At 34.8% G+C, this 26,716-nt stretch overlaps 1 protein-coding gene across 3 annotated transcripts in view; it reads left to right on the top strand.

Moving 5' to 3' along the window:
- The window catches only part of LOC100919262 (maestro heat-like repeat-containing protein family member 1), a 111,136-nt gene that overhangs the window by 45,366 nt on the left and 39,054 nt on the right, over positions 1-26,716 (top strand). For all 3 annotated transcript variants that reach the window (XR_004233684.1, XR_004233683.1, XM_012549105.2), the window contains exons 12-17: positions 594-701; positions 2,882-2,998; positions 4,540-4,662; positions 16,505-16,648; positions 19,264-19,383; positions 21,455-21,534. Coding sequence is in view for 1 of the 3 variants with exons in the window: in XM_012549105.2 (XP_012404559.1) it covers positions 594-701; positions 2,882-2,998; positions 4,540-4,662; positions 16,505-16,648; positions 19,264-19,383; positions 21,455-21,534 (692 nt within the window). In the remaining 2 variants the exon portion in view is untranslated. The remainder of the gene's footprint in view (positions 1-593; positions 702-2,881; positions 2,999-4,539; positions 4,663-16,504; positions 16,649-19,263; positions 19,384-21,454; positions 21,535-26,716) is intronic.

Genomic DNA, 26,716 nt, shown 5'->3' on the forward strand with positions numbered 1-26,716 from the left:
GGACAGAAACTGTCAGGAATAGAAGATCCAGAAATAGGAGTATCTAGAAAAGGGATAGACAGAAGGAAAGTATATAGCAAGGTACAGATAGCATTGGGCAGAAAAAGTTCTGAAAAAAAACAACAGAAGTTTAGTAATACTTACTGATAATGTATCACTGTTTAGGGGGAAATTAAAGAATTAGTAGTCTTTTCAAGGTCTCTTTAAGCCCCATGATTCCATGGACATCTGCCTGTTCTATAATAATTGACCTCTGAGCTGACAGGGCAAAAAATATTACTCTGAGTGGACAATTAATATTGTTGGCCAGTCTGGGAATACAGAACAAGGCCCATGAGCCAAAGATATTTTGTAGAGGTGTCCTTGGTTCCCACTGTAGAACCTCCATCACTTGTCAAAAGACTTTCTGAATAAGATTTGTTATATATTCCATGCCCTTTTTCTAGATCTTACCTTCATGCAGAAAAGTTGAATAAAGATAATGGGAGAAGGGAGAGCCCTGATCCATTTGTCTCATTTAGATCTAGGAAAGAGTGTATTACTATTGGAAACAAGAGCTTGCACTGAATTTAGAATGACTTCTTTCTTCATAGTTTCTTGATTATACACTCCAGTGTATAACAAAACAGAAATGGATCTTCCACTTTTTAGAGGATGTCATCTCTCAATTGCGCCTTGGGCAAGGATCTTCCAGTGAGAAGGTTAGTTCTGAGGGGCTTAGAGTCAGCCTTACTCATAGCAATTTGTTAAAGCCATATGTTACATAATTTGAAAGATGCTACAAAGATCCCCTATTCCCCAGATATCTACCTAAGGATGCCTGAAAGTAGAATTTAGAGATTAATTTTAAAAAATCAATGAGATCAAATCTCTGCACTGATATTTACAAACTGTCTCCCTGAGACTTCATCTTTAATTTGGGGTATTAAGTGTCTCTTCCCAAATTACTTTCTATGTTTTGTGTACATATTTTGCAAATGCCAATTAATGTATATTGTATCCTCTTAGAGAATATGAACTCTTTGAAGTAAAGAAAGGTTATAATTGGTTGGTTCCTTTTTTTGGATAATGGGTTGGACTAGATGCTCCTGAGATTCTTCCAACTCTAAAACTCAGTTCTTCTGTCTATGATGACTAAAAACTGTTAGCTCCAGTTGATCAAACCTACTGAGACACTTACTGATAAGTGGTCATTCAACCTCTGCTATGAGTCTTCCAGAAACTCACCTTCTTCTGAAGAAACCCATTCCATATATAAATAGTTGTAATTGTTTTGCAGTTTCTAAAACTTGTTCTTGGGGCCAAAAGAGAGCAAATCTTATTACTCTTCCAAGTGAGAGACTAATTAAATATTTGAACACAACTATAAAGCCCCCCTGAATTTCCCCTTCTCTAAGGTAAACATCCCAGTCCACATAAGGAGCTTCATAGAATAATGTCAAGGCTCTTTCAGTACCACATGAGAAGTTCAAATTTTATGGGAAACATGGCTGGTTGGTTAAGGGATAGTATTACTTTCTTCTATCTTTCTTCTTTCTACTGTGTCTTTTCAAGGCAGGAAATTTCTATCCATACTTGGGATTCCTTTCTCTTTACTCTTCTTAATACAAGTGCACATCACCTGTATTTGATGTTACTGAATATTTCAAGTAGATGTGTTACAGAAAAGATGCTTGTAAAATAAATTTCTATAAGATAGAATATATTTCCCTTTGGTTTCCAAAACTAAAGTAATTATAAATTTAAATGAAGGGGGAATGACTGTAAATTATATTTTAAAATGTAGAAAATTTTATACCAGAAATGCATTCCAAAGAAATGTCTTTATGTGAGCAAATTGTACAATGTAAGTTGCCAAGCAATTTTAAAAGACAAGTTTCCTTTAAATGCATTTGTAACTCTATAACTTTGTCAGCTCCTTTTAAAGTCTGTTAATGTGCTAGTTTTTTTAAAGACCATGTACCAAATGCTTTCCATTTCCACTCTATAGACCTTTAATTTATATTTTAATACAATTTTCTCTTTAATAGTTTGTTATTTGTTTCAAAATTAGCTCATTTAACTAAAATTTCTGCATCTGATATTATAATACATTAAAAGAACATTTGTTTTATGTTCTTTAGTATCTGTTCTAAATGGCAAAGGCATGGTCAGGTGAGAGTACCTAACTAGGACTCAGCTTCCAGTTCAATAGCTCTAAACCATGGCTGGAATATATGCTGGAGAACAAATGGGTCATTGCTACAGGGAATTCTGGGGGCATTTTCGATGGGTTTAACTTCAAAAGAAGGTAAACAGTATAGGTTTTCACAAAGAGGAAAGAATAGATTTATTCACTTGGAGTCAGAGAATCAAAATAAAAGTAATGGATAAAATTTACAAAAATGCAAATTTAACCTGAAAAAATAATTATTTCTAATTATTCACCACCACTTAAAAATTTTCAAATTCTCAAATAATCATAGAAATAAAAAATTCAAACTTCTTCCTTATTGTTATTATGTTGTCAGAGAGAAAATAACATTTTACCATTATTCTTAAATTACTGGGGTGTAAAGAAACAGGAAAACTATTTCACTTCTGGTGGAACTATAAAATGCTATAACCTTTTCACAAATCGATATGACATTAAAAAACAATAGCAAAAATATTGTTCACAACCTTTGATTTAATAGTCCTTTAACTAACACCATAAATAGAGAATGTTATTAAAGGGGGGAAGATTTCTTTATATCAAAAACATTTTTAAAAAAACTTTTTTTCACAATAGTCACGCAGAAAGGAAGGAAGGAAAGAAAGAAGAAAAGAAATGGTTTCTTCTAATGGTTTCTTCACATTGTTCAAATACCTGAATAGTCAATATAATCCTATATCTTTGCAGAGTTTTCTCTACCAGTCCTGGGGAATTGCTCAGAAGTTAGTAGACTATAAAAGCAGTGAGGACCATCTATGGACTTGCCTTGAATCCATAAATTGTAAAGAAAAAGAAGAATGTGAGGTAAAAACAAGAGGTTTCTTCCTAAAATCTACTTCATTTGTTAGTCTATTCATTTATTTTTTTCTGTGACTATTTATTGAACACCAATGGGGAAAAGTAACATAGCAAAGAGCATTGACCTTACAAGTCAGAAGATCTAGTTTCAATTCCCGGTATTGATAGTTGTTAGCTGTGTGATTTTGAATCACTTAAACTATTTTGTCTTTTAGTTTCCTGATCTGTAAAATAGGAATAATGATGCTTACAAAACCTACTTCATAGAGTAGTTGTGAGAAGGGTATTTTTGTAAAGCTTAAAGCATCATATGCATGTGTATTTGTATGTTGTTTTTTATGTCACCTTCAGTTTCAAGTAGATACCATCTTTCCTCCCTTATAGCACAGAATAAGAAAGAGGGAAAAATAGTTTCAGATAAACTAATCAATTGTATATAACAGTATATGCAATATTGCACTTCTATAATCCTTTCACTTTGAAAAGAATGGAGGGAGGTACATTTTGTAAGTTTTTATTGTTTTTATGTACAAAACAATGTAAAAGATACAGAGTAAAAGATTTGGCCCTTGCTTCCATGATGCTTACAATCTACTTGATGAAATCAGAAATACTTGTGAAGTGCTTTGCAGATCCTAAAGCACTATTTTGATTAATATTTGATACCTATAATTATAATACAAATTATAATATAATAACACAAAAGAAAGAGGAGATTTGCAAATGCAAAAAGAAAACAGGAGATGCCCAAAACTAGAGACATCTCTGTCCTAAATGTTCAAGTGGACTATTCGTATCTGACCTGTGGTAGAGCCGTCTGAGCTCATATTAAACTAATCAGCCAAAGTTAAAAACATTGTACCTTGATCCCAACATTGTGATGTCATTGGTTCTCTTCACATACAAAAGATCAACAATGATAGACTGTTGGTTCAAAGGAATGGAAAGAGAGTTTACTTCCAGGGACAGGAGAGAAAGGAGGAAGATCAAGGAATGTTTCCTTTAAGAGACAGAATGTAATCTGAATCTTGAATATTTTAAGGAAATTGAACAAATGGAGCTAAGAGGGAAAAGCATTTGAGAAGGAAACATCATGAACAAAAGAATCTGGAATCCCCAGGCATAACAACCCAGTTCAGCTAAAAAATTATATTTGTGATGATGGTAGTGAGTTGGATTGATTACTGGACTCAATTTCAGAGGACATTGAATACCAATAAAAGAATATAGAACTTTTTTCTGGGTGAGGACATTTGAAGGCTTTTGAGCATGTGGGTAACATGGTCATAGCAGTGTTTTAAGAAGCCTCTTAAGACTGTAGAGGGTTAGAGCTGAAAACTATAATAGAGCTCATTTATTCTATTTTTTGATAAGAAAGCTGAGTTTCTGAGAGAGATAGAATTATTTCCTTAATATCATGCAGCTACTTGCTGATAAAATCAGGAAGAAAACCAGATTGCTGGCTTTTCCATCCAGGGCTCTTTATATTCCCAATTTTACCTCTCTGTGTTGTCTTTTTCCAATAATGTTACAAGCTTATTTTTCAGGGATTTGCTCATGGAGTAGGGATCTGGGCTTCTGGCCACCTCCATGAGGCACTGGATAATTTGGAAAGGATGGGAATGCTTATTGAAAAGTTGCATTATGGAAAGATGCTGTACTACCTGGAGGTAATCAGTTCATTTTTCCTTTTTATATTTCTCTAGTTCCACCAGCTAATCAGATAAGAATGAAATGGGAGTGTTTTGTCGATTTCTCTCACCCTTAATCCTAATCACAGAAATGCAGTCCCTAGTCTGTGATGGTCAGGACTAATAAATCAATCTATCAGCCAGCACTTAAGTTTTGCTATATACTAGGCACTGGGCTAAGCCTGAGGATACAAAGAAAGATGTAATAATAAGGGGAAAAGGAATTAATTTAGAAAAGAATTTAGAAAATTTAGAAAATTAGGGGGTTCTGTCCAAATTCCAGATTTACAGAGTAGACATAGACAACTTTAGACATCTGTGTATGTACACACATACATATATATATGCACATACACATATATGAGAAATATTTTTCCAATTCTACATTAAAATAATTTAAACAGCTTTTTAAAAAGTTTTGATTTCCAAATTCTAGATCTCCTTCCCTTCCTCCTTTCTCTCTCCCAACACAAGAAATAATTAAATATAGTTTATACATGTGCAATCATGTAAAACATTTCCATATGTGTTATTTTGTACAAAAAGACGAAGGAAGGAAGGAAGAAAGGAAGGAAGGAAGGAAGGAAGGAAGGAAGGAAGGAAGGAAGGAAGGAAGGGAAGGAGGGAGAGAGGGAGGGAGGAAAGGAGGAAGGGAGGGAGGAAGGAAGAAAGGGAGAAAGAGAGGAAGAAGAACAATAGCATGCTTTAGTCTGTATTCAGACAATACCAGTTCTTTATCTGGAGACAAATAGCATGCTTCATCATGAGTTCTTTGGGATTCTCTTGGGTCATTGTATTGATCAGAATAACAGCTAAGTCATTCACAGTTCATCATATAACATTTCCTTTATGTGAACATTGTTCTCCTGGTTCTGCTCACTTCACTTTGTATCAGTTCATGTTAGATTTATTTATTATTATTATCTACAATAGCAATGAATATCCATTAAATGCCTAATATATTCAAGATCTTGTACTGGGAAGAGAGGCATAATTTTCTGAAATAAATAGTTGATAACTTGATGTATTTGTTATACCTTGATCTGACCACAGCCAGAAGATTATGTTCAGAATATGGGTACCATAATATAGGAAAGGCATTGATAAAAGTGAAAAACATTAAAAGAAAGGCAGCTAGCGGGATGAAGGACCTTGAGGACATGTAATACAAAAATCAGTGGAAGAAACTGATAATTTTAGCCTGGAGAAGAGGTCTTGGTCAGGGGAAGTGTTCATATTTATCTTCAAATATTTGAAGGGGATGCATGTTCTTTTTGGCCCTATGGGACAGAACTAGAATAAATAGGATGAAAATGGAAGGAAGTAAATTTAGGAGAGAATTTCATGTCAGGAAAAAAACTTACAAATAATTGGAGCTATCTGAAAAATGTTTATGGTCTGCCTTGTGAAGTCTTTTGTAAAAAAAAATAATATTTCTTTCCCCAGTTACATGTAAAACAATTTTTACAGTTATTTTTAAAACTTTGAATTCCAGATTCTCTCCCTTCCTCCCTATCCACATTTCCCTTTGAGAAGGCATAGGTGAAGTAATGCAAAACATTTCTATAAAAGTCACATTGTGATAGAAAATATAGATCTCCCCCACCAAAAAAAAAAAAAGATACTTTTACTTTTTACTTCAAAGAGTTCATATTCTCTAAGAGGATACAATATACATTAAGTGGCATTTGCAAAATATGTACACAAAACATACAAAGTAATTTGGGAAGAGACACTTAACACCCCAAATTAAAGATGAAGTCTCAGGGAGACAGTTTGTAAATATCAGTGCAGAGATTTGATCTCATTGATTTTTTTAAAATTAATCTCTAAATTCTACTTTCAGGCATCCTTAGGGAGATATCTGGAGAGTAAGGGATCTTTGTAGCATCTTTCAAATTATGTAACATATGGCTTTAACAAATTGCTATGAGTAAGGCTGACTCTAAGCCCCTCAGAACTAACCTTCTCACTGGAAGATCCTTGAAAAAAGAAAAAAAGAGTATGCTTCAATCTGTATTCAGACACAATCAATTATTTCTCTGAGTATGAATAACATTTTTCATCATAAGTACTTCACAATCCTTGTGAATCTTTTTTTTCCTTGAGAAAATTTCTGAGAATAGCAGTCATTCAGAGCTGATTATCCCACAACATTGCTATTACTTTGTACACAGTACATTACATTTTCCTTTACTTCACTTTCCAGGTTCTTCTGAGAGCATTTTGTTCATTTCCCATAGAACAATAATATTCCATCATTTCCTTCACAATTCCATAATTTCTTCAGGTATTCCCCAATTTGAAAGGCAGCCCTTCAGTTTATAATTCTTTGCCCTGAGAAAAGATGTTCTATAAATACTTTATACATATAGGTTATTTTCCTTTTTAAAAAATCTCTTTTGAGATTCATGCCTAGTAGGACTATTGTCAGGTCAAAGAATATGCAGGATTACAATCCTTTGGGGATAAGGCATATATTTTGATCATTTATCAATTGGGGAATTATTTGGCTCATTTTTAAATAAATTTGACTTAGTTCCCTATACATTTGAGAAATGAGAACTTCATCAGAGAAATTTGCTTCAAAATCCTTTTCTCAATTATTACTGCTAACTCTATTTCCCCCTATTTATTCTGTTCTGTTCTTCTGTTTCACCTTGACCCTCCTAAAAAAGTGTTTTGCTACTGACCACTCTGTCCCCCAATATTCTCTCTCTTCTATCACCCTCCCTGCTTTCCATATCCTTTTCGCCTTCTACTTTCCTGCAGGATAAGGTAGATTTCTATACCCATATTGAGTATGTTTATTATTCTGCTTTGGGCCAATTCTGAATAAGAGTAAAGTTTACTCTCCCTTCCTCCCCCTCTTCCCCTCCACTGTAAAAGCTTTGTTTTTTATGGCAGATAATTTACACCATTCCACTTCTACCTTTCCCATTCTCCCAATACATTCATCTTTCATCCCTTTATTTTGTGTTTTTAGATATCTCTTCATATTTAGCTCACACTTGTGCTTTCCATCTATAAATACTCTAACTGCCATAATAATGAAAAAGTTTTTGAGGTTCAATATTATCTTCCCATGTAAGAATTTAAACAGATAGACTTTATTGAGTCTTTTATAGTGTCCCTTTCCCAATTATCTCTTATGCTTCTTGAGTTTTGTATTTGAAAATCAAATTTTCTATTTAGCTCTGATCTTTTCATCATGAATGCTTGAAAGTCCTCTATTTTATTTTACCCTGAAGGATTATACTCTGTTTTGCTTAGTAGGTGATTCTTGGTTGTAATCCTAGTTCCACTGCTTTCCAGAATATCCTATTCTAAGCCTTCCAGTCCTTTAATGTAGAAGCTGCTAAATCTTGTGTTATTATGACTGTGACTCCACTGTACTTGAATTGTTTCTTTCTGGACGCTTGCAATATTTTCTCCTTGACCTGGACATTCTTAAATTTGGTTATAAAGTTCTTGTGAGTTTTCATTTTGGGCTCTTTCAGAAGGTGATGAGTGAATTCTTTCCATTTCTATTTTACTTTTTGATCTTAGAATACGAGGATAGTTTTCTTGATAACTTCTTGAAAGATGAAGTCTAGGCTCTTTTTATTATGGTTTCAGATAGAACTATAATTTTTAAAATTATTTCTCCTGGGTTTATTTTCCAGGTCAGTTTTTTTTTACATGAGATAGTTCACACTGTTTTCTAGTTTTTCATTCTTTTGTTTTTGTTTTATTATTTTTTTATTTCTTATAAAATTAGTAGCTTCCATTTACTCAATTCTAATTTTCAAGGAATTGTTTTCCTTATTCAGTTTTTGGCCAATTTTGCTTTTTAAAACATTCTTCTCATTGGCTTTCTGTATTTCCTTTTGCACCATTCTCAATTATTTTCCCAATTTTTCCTCTATTTCTCTTACTTGATTTTTAAAACCCCTTTTGAGCTCTTCCATGGCCTGAAAACAATTCTTAGTTTTCTCAGAAGCTTTAGATGTAGGAGCTTTGACTTTGTTATCTTCTTCTGAGTGTATGTTTTGATCTTCTTTGTCATCATAGTAGCATATTATGGTCAGAATTTTTTCTGTGCCTTGATCATTTTTAACTCTCCATTAAAGTAGGGTTCCATTTCCAGGGTGGAGGGTGCGCTGTTCCAAGCTTCATGGCTTTTGTGCATCTGTTTTCAGAAATCCTTCTAGAAATCTGATCACAAGCACTTTTGTCTGTCCTGGTACTGTGAGGAATGTCCCTGCTCCACTGTAGCTTTAAGTTCTAATGTGCTAAAAACAACATTGTCTTTCCTTAGTGCTAGTAAAGAGAAATCCTGTGAACTGAGGCCTTCAAAAGGTGGCACAACTGCCACCCACATCTATTTGTGATATGCTGGGTTCCTAAGACCCTTTCACCCTTCTACCTCTCTCCCCACTTTCCTGCTGATTTTCCAACTCATCTTTGGTGTTTCTGGGCTGAGAGGTCTAGAAACCTCCAGTATTGCTACTGATTCAGAGACCCAAGTTTTGTCCAGTTTGGCTAGTGGCTGGGTAGTGTCTGGGACCAGGACAGGGGCTGGAGTTACGTTGCCTATTTTAGGACTGAACAAAATTCCCACTATCATTCTACAGACCTTTCCTACTGGAGAATGTTCCACTCTATCTTTCTGTGTGTTGTGATACTCTAAAATTTGTTTAGATTCGTTATTTAAAGGAATTTGGAGGGATTTGGGAGTGGGAGGGAGAGCTCTATGAGGCCTTGTTTTTACTCTGCCATCTTGGCCCTGCCTCTCTTTGTGAGGTTTTCAGCAAGAGGCTGACTTTTATAAGGTCTGTGATAATAAGTATATCTTTTTAAAATGCCTATTTATTTATTTTTAACATTTTTTTTAAAATTTTGAGTTCCAAATTCTGTCCTTTACTTTACCTTTACTTACCTCATATGTTAGAAGACAAGCAATATGATATCTATTATATATGTGAAGTCATACAAAATATATTTCCGTATTAGTCATGTTGCAATAAAAATATCAAAAAACGTGAAAATAAATGCTTCTATCTGCAGTCAGAGTTTGTCATTTCTTTCTTTGAGGATGGATAGCATTTTTCATCATGTATTCTTTGGAATCATTGTAGATCATTGGTTTTATCAAAATAATTCAGTTTTTATCAGAATAATTCAGTTCATTATCATTACAATAATCATATTTCATTATACAATGTTCTCCTGATTCTGCCCACATCACATTGCCTCAGTTCATATTAGTCTTTTCAGGTTTTTCTGAAACCATCCCCCTTCATCACTTTTTACAATTCAATAATATTCCGTCACAATTATATTTTACAACTTGTTCAGTCATTTCCCCAAATGGTGGGTAGGGAATTCCTTTACACATGAATTTGAGTCCTCTAAGTGCCTTCAAACCCTAAAATTCTATGATTATATGAAAGGAGAAATTATATTCTCTATGAAAAAATATTTGTAGGGGTCCTTTGTGTAGTGGCAAAAAACTGAAAACTAAATGGCTGCCCATCAGTTTGAGTATGGCTGAACAAGTTATGATATATGAATGTAATGGAATATTATTGTTCTATAAGAAATGATCAGCAGGATGATTTCAGAGAGGCCCAGAGAGACTTACACGAGACCGTTGTTTTAGCACATTAGAACTTTTAGCTAAGTGAAGTGAGTAGAAACAGGAGAACACTGTACACAGTAAAAGCAGGATTACATGAAGATCAACTCTGATGCTCTGATGAACATGGCTCTTTTCAACAGTGAGATGATTCAGGCCAGTTCCAATGGTCTTGTGATGGAGAGAGCCATTTACACCCAGAGAGAAGACTGTGGGGTCTGTGTGTAGATCACAGCATAGTCTTTCATCTTTTTTTTTATTGTTGTTTGCTTATATTTTGTTTTCTTTCTCTTTTTTTTCCTTTTTGACCTCATTTTTCTTGTGCACCATGATAACTGTGTAAATATTTATAGAAAAATTACACATGTTTAACGTATATTGGATTACTTGCCATCCAGAGGAGGGGTTGGAAGGAAGGGAGGGAAAAAAGCTTTAATCAAAAGAAGAAGAATGAGGAGAAGGAGGAAGAAGAGAGAAAAAGGAGAAGGAGAAGGAGAGGAGAAGGAGGAGGAGGAGGGAGGAAGGAAGGAAGGGAGGAAGGGAGGGAGGGAGGGAAAAAATAAGGGAAGGAAAGGAAAGGGAATGGAAGGGAAGGGAAGGGAAGGGAAGGGAAGGGAAGGGAAGGGAAGGGAAGGGAAGAGAAGGGAAGGGAAGGGAAGGGAAGGGAAGGGAAGGGAAGGGAAGGGAAGGGAGGAAGGAAGGAAAAAAGGAAGGAAACAAAGAAGAAAAAAAATCTTTGACCTACAGGACATAACAGTCTAGTTAGGGGAATAGGACCTATACATTGAATTGTAAAAAGTGATGAAGGGGGATGGTTTCAGAAAAACCTGAAAAGACTAATATGAACTGAGGCAATGTGATGTGGGCAGAATCAGGAGAACATTGTATAATGAAATATGATTATTGTAATGATAATGAACTGAATTATTCTGATAAAAACTGAATTATTCTGATAAAACCAATGATCTACAATGATTCCAAAGAATACATGATGAAAAATGCTATCCATCCTCAAAGAAAGAAATGACAAACTCTGACTGCAGATAGAAGCATTTATTTTCACTTTTTTTGATATTTTTATTGCAACATGACTAATACGGAAATATATTTTGTATGACTTCACATATATAATAGATATCGTATTGCTTGTCTTCTAACATATGAGGTAAGTTAAGGTAAAGATAATTAACAATACAAGATGATGAAATGTAAATTAATAGACTTATAAAGAGGTAGTACTATAAGATGGGGGGGTGAAAAAAGCATAGAATCAGATGTTTGTTAGCTATGTGACACGGACAAATATTTGATACTCACCAATCCTTTTTTTTCTTGACTCTAAGATGGGGATAATACTTATAATATCTAGATCAAAGGGTTGCTGCAAGACACAGATGAAGTATCATATGTAGAGTACTTTTAAAATATTTTAGTACAATAGACCTAAGTACTATGGAAATACAGAAAATGAAAAGAACATTATGAACTGGGGCAACAACTGAATATTTTACAAAAGAGGAGAGACCTGAACTTGACCTTGAAAATGGATACAATTTAAATTAATTATGTAGGGATGAGGAGGGAGGCTATTCCAAGTTATGGGAACATCCTATGTTCTCATTTTTTCATAACCCAATGTAAGTGGGATGGACAGAGGCAGTGGATCTTGTATTAACTCACTAGTAGCCTCCTACCACAGTGTGTGAGATATTTGCCAATCCCAGGCCAGCTCTCTATGCCCACTTTTTTCCTAACCTCCCGGATAAGGGCTGCCTGTTCCCTCATCTTTACTGTCACTAATCCCCCTCCTCCTCCTTTTGTCCTTGGGTATCCCTACTCTCAGAGAGAGTGTAGAAGGGAATGTCGCTTTTCAACTACTTCACTGCTATATGAGATAAGCATGTAACTTTTCTGTTTTCCTAATATTTTAAAAATTATTTTTATTACACCTACAGTAATCTTACAGTCATCACTCCTCTCCTGGAGGCTACTATGCTTTTGGACTGTTGGAAGTTCTATATCACTTTTTATCTGTTCCACCTGTTATTTGACTGTCTAAAGCAAATCCACTAACAGGTCATCTTGTATGAAAGCTCAGGTCTTTCTTCTCATGTCTTGAATGACCACCTAAGCATAGTTCCCTTAGAGACCATGTGTTCCTTGATGGCCCCTTACACCATTCCTGGAGAGCTTTGTCTCTCATCACCATTCTCTCCAAGGACCACAAACACATTGCTTCTGCTGCTGGTTACCAAGCCCAGACTCCATGTTGGAGCTTCCACCAAGTTTCTGTTTCTGAACCAAGGTATATGGTCAATTTTCAATTCATACTATTTCTAGGTGAGTTTTTTGAACATTCATTTTATTTTTGGAAGTTTTTTTGACATTTTATATAAAAGAGTTTCTTTTTTTCACTTTAATAGCTTTTTATTTTACCAAATACAAAAAAGGTTAAACATATGCAATTCTTCTAAACATATTTCTATATTCATCATGCTGCACAAGAAAAAACAGATCAATAAAAAAGGGAAAAGTACCCATATGTGTAAAAATGTTTGTTGCAGCCTTCTTTGTAGTGGCAAGGAACTGAAAACTGAATGGATTGCCCCTAAGTTGCAGAATGGCTGAATAAGTTATGTATATGAATGTTATGAAATATTATTGTTCTATAAGAAACAATCAGTAGGATGATTTCAGATAAGCCTGGAAAAACTTACATGAGCTGATGCTAAGTGAAGTGAGCAAAACCGAGAGAACATTGTACCCAGCAATAAGATTATGCAATTATCAACTCTGATGGATATGGCTCTTTTCAACAATGAGGTGATTCAAACCAGTTCCAGTGATCTTGTGGAGGGAGCCATCTGCACTAAGGGAGAGGAATGTGGGGACTAAATATGGATCACAACATAGTATTTTCACCTTTTTAGTTGTTATTTGCTTACTTTTTTCCCATTCTCATTTTTTTCTTTTTGATCTGATTTTTCTTAGGCAGCATGATAATTGTAGAAATATGTGTAGAAGAATTGCACATGTTTAACATAAACTGGATTATTTACTGTATGGGGAGGAATGAGGGAAGTGAGGCAGAAAAATTTGGAATGCAAGGTTTTGCAAGGGTAAATGTTGAATATATATTTTTAAATATATATTCTTTTCATATACTTTGAAAATAAAACATTTTTTAAAAAATCAGATTAAAAGGTGAAATAAAGGGAAAAAAGAGAAAAAAGCAAACCAAAAACAAAAAAATAAGGTGAGAATACCCTGTTTTGATCCACATTCAGTCTCCATGGTTCTCTCTCTGGATGTGAATGGATCTTTCCATCATAAGTCTATTGGAATTGCCTTAAATCACCCCATTGTTGAAAAGAACTAAGCCCATCATAGTTGATCATCACATAATCTTCTTGTTGCTGGGCACAGTATTCTCTTGGTTCTACTCACTTCACTTAGCATCAGTTCATGTAAGTCTTTCCAGACTTTTCTGAAATCAGCCTGCTCATCATTCCTTATAAAACAATAATATTCTACTACATTCATATACCATAACTTATTCAGCCATTCTCCAACTGATGGATTCCACTCAATTTTCAGTTCCTTGCCATTACAAAAAGAGTTGCTATAAACATTTTTGGACATATGGGTCCTTTTCCCTTTTTTTATGAACTCTTTGGGATATGTAGAAATACTGCTGGATCAAAGAGTATGCAGAGTTTGATAGCCCTTTGGGCATAGTTCCAAATTGCTCTCCAGAATAGTTGGATCAATTCATAATTCCATATAGTTATCCTCTATCATCTCTAGCATTTATTATTATCTTTTCCTGTCATCTTAACCAATCTGAGAGGTATGAAGTAGTATTTCAGAGTTCTCTTAATTTGCATTTCTCTGATCAATAGTGATTTAGAACATTTTTTCCTATGACTAGAATTGGCTTTAATTTCATCATCTGAATACTATCTGTTCATATCCTTTGACCATTTATCAAGTGTAGTATGGCTTTTATTCTTATAAATTTGAGTCATTTCTCTATATATTTTGGAAATGAAGCCTTTATCAGAAACTTAGGAAGTAAAAATTTTTCCCAGATTTCTGCTTCCCTTCTAATCTTGTCCACATTGGTTTTGTTTGTACAAAAACTTTTTGAATTTAATATAATCCAAATTATCCATTTTGCATTTTATAATGTTCTCTAGGCCTTCTTTGATCATAAATTCCTTCCTTCTCCACAGATCTGAGAGGTAGACTATCCCTTGTTCTCCTAATTTTCTTGTGGTATCATTCTTTATGTCTAAATCATGAACCCATTTTGACCTTATCTTTGTGTAGGGTGTTAGATGCTGTTCAATGCCTAGTTTCTGCCATATTATTTTCCAGTTTTCACAGAAATTTTTGTCAAATTCTTATCCTAGAATCTGGAATGATTAGGTTTATCAAACACTACATTACTATAGTAGTTGACTTGTGAGCCTAACCTATTCCACTGATCCAATACTCTTATTTCTTAGCATAAGGTACTGACCTTATGATTTTGATAACTACTGCTTTATATTATAGTTTAGCTCTGGTACAGCTAGAGCACCTTCCTTTGCATTTTTTCATTAATTCTCTTGAAATTCGTAATGTTTTGTTCTTTCCAGATGAATTTTGTTACTATTTTTTATAGAACTAGTTCTATAACTTAATTTCCTGGCAGTTTCATTGGTATGGAACTAAATAAGTAGATTAATTTAAGTAGAATTGTCATTTTTATTATATTAACTCAGTCTATCATGAGCACTTGATTTTGGGGAGGCTCTGTTTGTCTGCATTAGGGGCTGGGGTCACTATCCCAAGCTTCAGCTTTTTCATGCTGCTATTTTTCAGAGCTAATTTTAGAGATTTTCAAGTTTTCAATACTTACAAAATGGTAATATACAGGTATTATACAGGGTATTATACAGTATTGTACATTATACAAAATATATTATACAGAGCATGATCGATGCTCTCTTAGTTTTTACCCTGATTTTTTACCTAGGAAAGGCCCCTGCTTCCTTGTAGCTACAAGTGCTAGTTCTCCTTTTGGCCTTGGAACTATGACCAAAAACACTGCTCCCTTGTGTCCAATCACAAACACTCTCCTTCATCCTGAAACTGCAAACCAGAACCACATAAGGGCAATAGAATTGCCAATCAGCACCAGCTGTACCCCATGTCAGCAAAGAATCCCCTATAATCTTTCTGACAGTTGTCTGACTCCCTTACTGTCTCTGTCCTGAAAGCTCCCGAGTCTGCCACAGCCACAGTCTCAGTGGCTGCTAAGGCTAGTCACTGGTACTGCTACTGTGTGTACTCTAGTCTAGTCCCTACCCAGATGTCACAGACCTTTTGCAGATCTCCTAAATTGTTTTAAGCTAAAAGAATGTATCTTTAGTTGGTTCAACCACTCCAAAAATTTCATTAGAAGCATTATTTTAAAGTTGTTTAGAGGGGAACATTGAAAGATTTTTGCCTGGATTGTGGTCACTAATCTGCCATTTTGGTTCCATTTATATTAAGCCTAAGATGAGTGATTTCTAATGATCTTGAAGAAAATAAGATTAATAACCATAATAACTAATATTTACATAGCACTTTATTTTGCAAAAAGCTTTATGTGTATTCTATAACTCCTTCTAGGGTCACACAAAAAATAAGTGCTGAGGCAGAATTCAAATTTAGCTCTTTCCAACCAATTGAATAGAGCAAAAAGTGGGGCCCCAGTAATCAAGTCAAGAAGTACTTATGATGTACATGATATGTGTCAGGCCCTGTGTTATATACTAGGTATTCAAAGAATAGCAAAAACAGTTCCTTCTCTCAAAAGACACTCAATATATAGGAAAACATACACACATGCATATGTACATATTTGTATATATTTAACATTTAAGTTAAATTAACATGTAATTAATATATAAATATTTATTTACTTAGGCTATGTACAAATAAGTATACTAGATAAATTGGATATAACCAAAAAGGATGGAAGAACATAAAATGGAAAGGATACTTTGGTAAAGGGTGTTTCTAATCATTAGTGGGAATAGGTTATGATAATGGTGGTAGCATTATCCAAATTGCAGAATGCTGAAACATTTTCATTAGGAATGAAAAAAGAGGGCATTTCTCAAGCTTCTGGTTTCTCTTTCTCATGTTTTCCTCTGGAATTTCCAGGTACCTACATGCAAGGAAATGACTTGGCTCCTATTTCTCAGTTATCAAAAGGTGCTTCTACTCGTCCCCAAAGAGCAACTGCTTCCGATTGTGGAGATTGAAATTGTAGAAAAAATAGTGAACTGCTTCAACACCAGCTGCCCTGTAAGTCAAATGTTACAACCAAGTGCTTATACAATCCATACCAAGCTGGATGGTGCAGTGGACTGGTCCTAGAATCAAGAGGACCTGAATTCAAATTTGGCCCCAGACACTTACTAGGCTATGTGACTCTGGGTAAGTCACTTAACCCCAATTGCATCCAAAAAAAAGAAAAAAGATACAAGCCATACCAAATGAAGAAACTGGAGTGTTCCTCAAATAAGACACTTTATCTCCTAATTACATTCATTTTCACTAGTGGTCGCCTGGAATTCTCTACTTTCTCATCACTCACCTCCTGGCTTCCTTCAGATTTCATCTAAAATCCCACTTTCTGCAGGAAACCTTTCCCAGTATCCTTTAATGCAGGTAGCTCCTTCTCTCTGAAATTATTCTCAGTTTATGCTTTATTCTTCTTCACTAATTCTACAATCCAGCTACTTTGGTCTACCTCCTTGTATATGATCTCCCTTTCCTATCTTTGTGCTTTTTTGCACCAGCTATCCCCCAGATCTTACCTCTTAATATCCCTGACTTCCTTCAAGAATCATCTAAAAGTCTTCCTTTTTCAAGAAGCTTTTCCTGGTTCACCAAGATGCTTAGTACCTCCATCCCCGAAATTACTTTACATTTAGTCTCGTTCTGTGTCTATGTCTGTGCTTTGTCTCTGTCTAGGCCTGTGTCTGTCTGTCTCTTTCTCTCTCTCTTCCCTATCCATCCTTCCCTGTTCCTCTCCCCCTTTTTCTCTCTTCTTCTCTCTCCTCCTTTCCTTCCTCAATAGAACAGATAGACAGACAGACAGATAGATAGATAGAAAGATAGATAGATAGATAGATAGATAGATAGATAGAAGTTAGATAGGTATATTTACATCTATACACATATTTCTCCATATAAATGGAGAGAGATGGGAGAGAGAAAGACAGACAGACAGACAGAGACATGTAGTTAGATGATCCAGTGGATAATATGCTGGGCCTGAAGTCAAAAAGAAGTGAGTTAAAATCTAGCTTCAGATATTTACTAGCTTTGTCACTAGGCAAGTCATTTAATCCTGTTCGCTTCAGTTTCCTAATCTGTAAAACAAGCCAGAGAAATAGCCAATCACCTAGGTATCTTTGTTAAGAAAACCCCAAAGAGTCAAAAAGAGTTGGACATGACCACAAATAACTAAACAAAAAATAAACATTTACATACATACACACACTTATTTGTATGTTATATCTCCCATTGGAATATAAAGTCCTTGAGAGCAGGGAACATGTTCTTGCCTTTACTCTCACTGCTTAGCAAAATACTAAGTTAGTCTCCCACTGCACTGGGGCCATTGCCAGTTAATCTGACCAATTCCTTCCTTCTTTCCTTCCTTCTTTCCTTCTTTCCTTCCTTCCTTCCTTCCTTCTTTTCTTCTTTCCTTCTTTCCTTCTTTCCTTCCTTCCTTCCTTCCTTCCTTCTTTTCTTCTTTCCTTCCTTCCTTCTTTCCTTCCTTCCTTCCTTCCTTCTTTCCTTCCTTCCTTCCTTCCTTCTTTCCTTCCTTCCTTCTTTCCTTCCTTCCTTCCTTCTTTCCTTCCTTCCTTCCTTCCTTCCTTCCTTCCTTCCTTCCTTCCTTCCTTCCTTCCTTCCTTCCTTCCTTCCTTCCTTCCTTCCTTCCTTCCTATCTTTCCTTCCCTCCCTCCCTTTTCCCTCTATCCACATAGGGTATGATACCCTTAAATAGATGCTCTTAGAAGCATTTTTTTTCTTTTGCACCTCTGAACCCTCCCAAGATATCTTGGGGTATCTTGGCTATATTTCTTTTTTTAAGGACTATGCCTTAAACCAAAACCAATATGATTCTCATTGGCCACCAATAGGATCTAGGTCAAACCCCATTTGGTCATTATTTAGGTTCTGATTGATTCATATTGAATGTAAATAGCAGTCATTTCTGTTTTGGTCAAAAATCCTGAGAGTCTTCCCCTCCCAAATTAATTTGCTTATTTAGATTTTTTTGGACTAGGAGAAAGAAGAAATTCTTTGCCTCAATCATTACCTAGCCTTAATTTCTGAATGAGTTCCGTCTCAATCAAACTGAGACCTGATGAAGATTTTAGTTAAAAAGGCAAGGTCTCCCAATGCATCTAGGGCCATCTCCAGTCATCCTGATCTATATCTGGTCATTGGACCCAGATGGCTCTGAAGGAGAAAGTGAGACCAGTGACCTTGCCCAGCCCTCCCTCACTTAAATCCAATTTACTTGCATGTCATGGTATGCCCTCCCAGAAGTCAGGGTCCTTTTTAAGGACCAGGGACAACCATCTTTGATTTATGCCTTATTCTAATGACTCTGGAGGAGAGAGTAAGTCTGATGACTTTGCACATTTCTGCCTCTTAAGTCTAACTCATTTGCAAGTTCTGATGTCATTGATCATCTTTGAGAAAGAAAAACCACTATAACCAATAACATTGCTTAGCACAGTGTGTGACTTAAAATAAGTGCTTAATAAATGCTTGTACAGCTTTTGACTAAATTGTTGATTAACAATAATTGACTATAACTTTATACAGAATATGCTGCTTTCTTCATGTTTTTTTCTTTTTCTCTCCCTCCCTCCATGAACAACATCTATGAACTGCAGGATGTACAGATCAGAAGAGAATTTATTCAGTCCCTCCTGATAGCTGGAGAAATAATGGCCCAGGGAAAGAGATTTTTTTTCAAAACTCATCTGAGGAGGGCAGCAACAAATCATTTGCTGGTGAGTAAGATTCTTTTCTTGGGCAAAAGTCATCCTTTTAAGGTAAAAGGAAATAATTCTTTTATTTCAGTTATTTATAGCAGATGGTTCAGTCTGCCCAAGGAGATTAGAATGATTAGTTGGAATAGGATATTCCTGGAGACCAAATCCCGTTCTGACACTACTTTTATGAACCATTACTAAAGAGATGATATAATACACTGTTAATAAATTTTACAAAATGATATTTAGAATATTAAGAAAGATAATAATAATAAATACATATATGATCCTAAGCAGGTCATTTAATGTCTTTTAGTCACAGTTTCTTTTTATGTATGTGGTGGTGGGTAGTGGTGGAGAAAGTAGTAGTAGTAGTAGTAGTAGTAGTAGTAGTAGTAGTAGTAGTAGTAGTAGTAGTAGTAATAGTATTAATTAGAACTGCACTCTATCCATAACACAACCTAGGCGAAAGGCGGGTAGAGGTAGGATTGGATTATGTGTCCTCTGAAGTTAATCAACATTTATTGAGCAGTTCTGGGTTCTGCCTTGAAGGAACTCAGTGGGAAGAGAGGAAGAAAGAGATTTATTATAGAGAACAAAAAGCTGGAGTGAGTATGGAGTGGAAAAGAAGTTTACATTTATAAAAATACAGATCAAGATTTTCTCTTAACAGTTGTCATAGTTTTCTTTGCCCTCAATATAGCTTTATAATTTTTACTTTTGACCACACTTGTGGTTTCACTCTATCAATTCTGTTCTATCAACTCTGAAATTTATAGTCTTTGAGAGTTGAATAGGTCACTGAGATTGTGATTCACGCAAATTATACAAACAGTATACAAAGAAGGGGGACTTGAACCTTGGTGTTTTCTCATTTAAAGGCATGCTATAACTGCTGGAATTTAAAATTTAAGAAGGTTGTGGAATTTGTTTTTGGAGAAGTTTTAAAAGAGTCCATTCTTATCTTCTTTGGAATAGTGTAAACTTGAAGGTTGGACTGATGTAGCAAGAATGTGACAGGATATAGCACTGTCCACAAGGAAATGGATTGCTGTGGGCTTACTTTGGGTAGCTTACCATGACTAGGAAGAAGATTATCACCAGTAATCATTTAAAGAGGTGATATAATAAACTTTGTTAATACATTTTATAATATGATATTTAGAATATTAAGAAAGATAATAATAAAACAAATAAAATATGTAGAAAAATACTAAAATCATTTACAATTGGATGATACTGAACTCAAAATTGCTACTGGGACAACACAATGAATTCCATGAATTAATAGTGTCACTTGTGGTTTAGACTCTCCAGATGGCAAATACACTTTGGAATTACTATACAGACAACATCCTTCCCAACAGACTTGTTATTCATAGGAATAGTATCTCTAGGATCTCTTGGCATATCCACTGGAAATTTACCTTTGAGGTAGAATGGGCAAGACAGCTATGACCTAGTATATATAACTTTGGTTTTGCCCTAAGGCAACCATTGACAGTTCCTGAAAGGAAGAAATTATATAGGCAAGAATTTCCTTCCACTGATTCTTCCAAGAATACCAGTCTACCCTCCTGCACTCTGGAATGTCCTTTTATTAGGGAAAAAAGGAAAAAAAGAGTTCACAAAGATCACTTTTATAATAGGCCTTCTTCAAAAGAGTGGCTCTTTTCACAAAACTTTATTCTTCTAAAATCCAGCCAGCCAATCTGGGCAAAGTTCTCTCTTCTCCAGTCAAGAGCCATACTCTGTCCTTTCAACAAGGCATTAATGGATATTCCTATTCTCCATGAAGAAGGCTCACCATCTACTCCCAAAGAATTTCCATCATAAAAGTTCATCAGATTAACTTGGGAGCTCACAAAATTGATCAGGGAACTCCCATCATCAAATGTCCTTATACTATTAAAGTATAAATTAGGAGGTAATTGGAGCAATGGGACATGGGTGAACAACCCTCTTCACACAGTTCCTAATTCCTACCCCCTTGTAGGATTACAGCAGTTTCTTAAAAAGAATCCCCATCCTGTATCTTTTCCTCCTCTCAAACTTTGCTCTGTGTTACTGTTTTTTTCTCTCCATATAGCAAATTCTGGCAGCAGAATCCAAGGAGGACCCAGACACCTCATTCTGTTCAGACATCATGACTGCTCTATCTTACTTGGGGTAAGTACATGGTCACAAAATAAGCTCCAGCTAGCATTTTTCCAGGTGATTCCAGGAGTCACCATAAACTAGTCCTAGCCTGGGGATGGCATTCAAAAAGTTGTTTCACTCATTTTTCAGCCATGTCTGACTTTTTATGACCCCATTTGGGGTTTTCTTGGCAGAGATACTGAAGTGGGTTGCCATTTCAGTCTCCAGCCCATTTTACAAATGAGGAAATTTAGGTAAACATGGTTGATGAGTTGTCCAGGGTCACACAGCTAGTGAGTGTCTGTGGCTAGATTAGAACTCGGAAAAATGAGTCAAAAGTACCTTCAAATTAAATTTTAATAATAGTAAGTTGGGAGCAGAGAATGATGACAGAATTACAAGGACAGAAATGCTCCACTGTGGCCATTTTCTGATAATAATTTTAACTAATTATTTTGGCTAAATCAGTTACTTCCTAGAAGAATAAATAGATCTTGATTTATAAGGGACCTCAGAGATCATCCAGTTCAATACCCCTCACTTTACAAAGAAGGAACCTGAGGATCAAGGGTTCTAACTTGCCCAAAATCACAGAATAATAAGAATCAGAGATAAGATCTGAACTTGTGTCCTCTGTCTTTGGAGACCAGCCTTTTTCCTTTATACCACTAGACTGGCAAAAGACTTAAATGCTATCTGAACTGAGGCATCCTCCTTGCCTTTGTGTGGTACAAAAGGCTCAATTTTGAAGTCAGAGTTCCTAAATTCAAACTCTGCCTCTGCCTTTTATTACCTATATGAATTTACAAAAGGGCTAGGTGGCACAGTGCCAAGATAGAGTCAGGAAAACTTGACTTCAAATCCAATGTTAGACATTTCCTAACTGTGTGACCCTGGTTAAGCACACCTAATCATGTTTATCTCAGTTTCCTCATCTGTCAAATGAGCTGGAGAAGGAAATGGCAAACGACTCCAGTATCTTTGCCAAGAAAATCCTAAATAGGATCACTGAGAGTCAGACACAACTACAACAACTAAACAACAAATATTAAAGTGCTTTGTAAAATTTTTTTTTATTGTTGAGGCAACAAAATAGAGATAGTACTGACTTTAAAACCAGATGACCTAGGTTTGGCTCCTAACTTGGATGCTTATAATCTGTGTGTTTGTATTAATTACCTAACTGATATAACTGATATGGATCTTCTTTTCCTCAAATAAAAGGATAAGACTCGATGACCTCTACGATACCATCCACCATCAAATCTCTGATCCTATATTTAGTATTATTAACCTCAAGAACAAATAAATCTATTCAAATTCCTAATCTCAATTGATAATTCAAATAATCTTGTAATTATGAAAACAAGGAGTATGAAATGTCCCAGGTGTTTGAGATGGTGCTATAAAACTTTAAAATCTCAAAATCCTCTAAGGGAGGAACACCACCTAATTTGTGTCATCAACCTCCTACCCCATTCCCAGAAATCTAGTGCAGAGTTCAAATCTTATCTCAGACCAAGATTTGTAAATACATAAAATAAAATCTAGAACAAGGTTTTAAGTGCATAGAATAAATTACACAGAAGTACAAAAGGGAAGGAAGAGAGAAGGGGACACAAATTTATTAGTGCCTATTTAATATATTATTATTTCATTTGATCTTCATAATAACCCTAGGAGTAGGTATTATAATGCTTCCCATTTACAGTTGAGGAAACCAAGGCAGAGAGATGTTAAATGACTTGCCTAGGGTGACAAAACTGGTCAATGACTGAGGCTGTATGTGAGCTCAAATCTTTCTGCCTTCAAGACCAACCCTATCCTCCACATTAACTCCCTGCTAAAGGAAACCAATGATAATGAAACAAAGTTATCAAATGTTTTTTTTTTTAAACACTTCACAGACCTAGGTTAAGGACCCCTGCTCTAAAAGAGCCAGTCTAGGAATAAATCCAGGATTCCCTAATTTCTGAATATCTGAATCAGGAGGGATTTTAAAACTAAAATAAAATCATTTCATCTGAGGGGAGAATGGGGGGAAAGAAGAGAGAGAGGATGGAAAAGGATAGAGATACTGTGCTATATGGCAATACAGAGGAAAATTCAGTCCTACAGGTGCAATTAAAAACTTAACCAGTTCTAGGGAGAGGGAAATGCATACAATGGAAAAGATCTCAGTGAATATATATACTCAGAATGGGGTCTGAACATGGAAGTTTTATACCTTTAAAATGGGCTAGTTGAAAATAGGTAAGTGATAAAAGATGAAATGACTGAGGAAACAAAGGTTTTAGCTTCCAAGCATATTGATTTATTAAGCAAGACAAATGAATTGAGTAACAACTTAGTCCTAGGACTCCTCAGCTTAGCATTGAAATCCAAAGGCAGGGAAAATATACTTTTCTGCATTAAAAGAAAACAACAAACAGAAAACAGTCAAAATATGAAATTAGGTAATTAGTTTCTAATTAGAGGAAAGATTATGGATTGTCCAAGCGGGGAGGGAGAGAGGGAGCAGGTGCAATTCCCTGAAATCTGAAAAAGATGTATCCTAGTCCCCCACTTTAAAGTGTCAGTATTTAATCAAAGATACAAAGAAATAATACCTGATTGACTAGTACAGGACCAGTTTTCGATAAGATATATGGGTTGTTCCAAATCTATAATTGTGAAAAAATTCCCTCCATCAGTCTTTGAATCTGATTGGGTTTCTGATCATCATAATATAGGTAAGGGTCCTTACTTAAGGCTCTCTAAGCAACATGTTGAAGTAATCCAGATTTCCAATCATGCAGGGTTAGGTTAAAACAATGTAATAAATTTTTTTCACAATTAACCATAATTAAATCTCTCACAAGGCAGAAATTATACTAGATCCAAAATTGAATAGAAAGGGAACTGAGCTAAATCTAGAATTGTCATAAGATAGATTCAGTTTGATTCACACAATTCCCATTATTCCCTCAGCTGCACAAATATTTATTTATATATTATATATAAATATGAATATGTATGTATATATGCATATATGTATATATATATACTCCTCCTTTTTCTTTGATCTCTTTGTAGTATATATTCAATGTTGTTAACCCTAAGTAAAGGATGTGTAAGTTCTAATAGTTTTTGGAGGCATAGTTCCATATTATTCTCCAAAATGGTAGGACTCTACCAACAATGCAATGATTTACCTATTTTCCCATATCCTAAATAGATTTTGTTGGTAATATAATGAAATGCTGATGATTCATAGAGACTTATTTTAAAATCTATAACTGCTGAAGTGGTTGTTTCAATTATTTTTAGTTAATTCTCTAGAGTTCTCTAAGTAAAACATCATATCATCTACAGTGAATGGTAATTCTTTAGGCTTCCTCACTGTTTATGCTTATTTCTTCAACATCTTTTTCTTATGCTGTAGCTAACATTTCTAGTAAAATATTGAATGGTAATTGTGATATTGGACATTCTTATATCACCTCTGGTCTTATTGGAAAAACTTATCCTCATTACAGATAATGCTGGCTTTTAGTTTTAGATAGATACAATTTATCATTTTAAGAAAAGCTCCATTTATTCCTATACTTTTTAATAATTTTTTAAAACAGGAATTGGGTATCATATTTTATCAAAAACTGCATATATTGAAACATGTTTTATTACTTTTCTTATTAATATAAACAATTATGCTTGTAGTTCTCCTAATATTAAACTAGCTCTGTATTCCTAGTCTAAATCCAGCCTGATATGTATGTGATATGTGAGATGATTTGTTACTAGATGATTTGTACTAGTATTTTGCTAGTATCCTTCATTGTATAAATTCTTCCTCATGCAATTTATTTTGAGATAATTTCCCCTGTTCTTCCTCTCTCTTCTTCTCCCTCCACCCCCCCCAATTACAGACTTCCATTATTGTTTTGAGAATAGAATCAAACATAATAGAATCCCACCCATGTCTACTGTCTAGTTAGAGTCCCTCTAAGAACTCTGGTTTTGATAAAATTCTGAGGTGCTGTAAGTATCTCCCCATATAAGAATGTAAAGAATTTAACTTCATTTTTTCCCTATGATTCCTCACTTCTGTTTTACTTTTTATGCTTCTCCCCAGTCCCATATTTGAATGCCAACTTTGTTCAACTTTGGCCTTTTTATCAGGAATGCTTGAAAGTCTTTTTGTTTCATTAAATGTTTTTTTTCTTCTGAACAGTTAAACTTACTTTTTCTGGGTAGGTTATTCTCGGCTATAAATCTGCATCACTGTGATGCAGTAACAGAACATCCAGCCTGGAGTTAGGAAGATCTAAGGTCAGATTCATGCTTGGAAACTTAACCAGCAAGTCACTTAACCTTTATTCGCTTCAGTGTCCTCAACTGTAAAATAGGGATAATAATAATGACACCCTAACTCCTAAGGTTATTGGGAGGATAAAATGGGATAATATTTGTAAAACACTTAACATAGTGCCTGGAACCTAGCACCATACAAATATTATTATTAATTATCTTCTGAAATAATCATATTCCAAAATCTTCATTTGATATAGCTGCTAAGTCTTAGATGATTCTGACTCTGAGTCAGAATTATTTGTGAATTATTTGAATCACTTTTTCTCACTATTTATAGTATTTTTTCCTTGACTTGAGAGCTTTGAAATTTTGTTATAATTTTCTTGATAGTTTTTATTTTTAGATCTTTTTCAGGAGGGATTTTTTTATTTCAATTTTGCCCTCTAATTCCATGACTTTTTTATGATTTCTTGAAATAAGATATTGAGGTCTTTTTTTGAACATGGTTTTTAGGTAGTCCAGTGATTCCAAAATTATTTTCCTCAATTTGTTTTCAAGGTAAGTTGTTTTTCTTATGAGATATTTTATTTTTTTCTGTTTTTTCAGCCTTTTGACTTTGTACTATCATTTCTTGATGTAGTTAATTTACTTACATTTGGCCACTTCTAATTTTAAAGTTTTTTTTTCCCCAATAAATTGTGTACTTCTTTCAATAAGCTGTCAATCTTTCTTATATAGCTCTCTTTTTTAGAGGGAGAGGGAGGTGTATGGGTGTAGGTATGTGTATACACACATGTATACCCTTATATATATATACACACACACACATATATATGTATACATGTGTGTATACAGATGTATATATACATACATCTATATGTGTGTATGTATATATATATATATATATATACATACATAC

The sequence above is a fragment of the Sarcophilus harrisii genome, chromosome 4, assembly GCF_902635505.1.
Source record: "Sarcophilus harrisii chromosome 4, mSarHar1.11, whole genome shotgun sequence".
In the NCBI taxonomy this organism is placed as follows: Eukaryota; Metazoa; Chordata; class Mammalia; order Dasyuromorphia; family Dasyuridae; genus Sarcophilus; species Sarcophilus harrisii.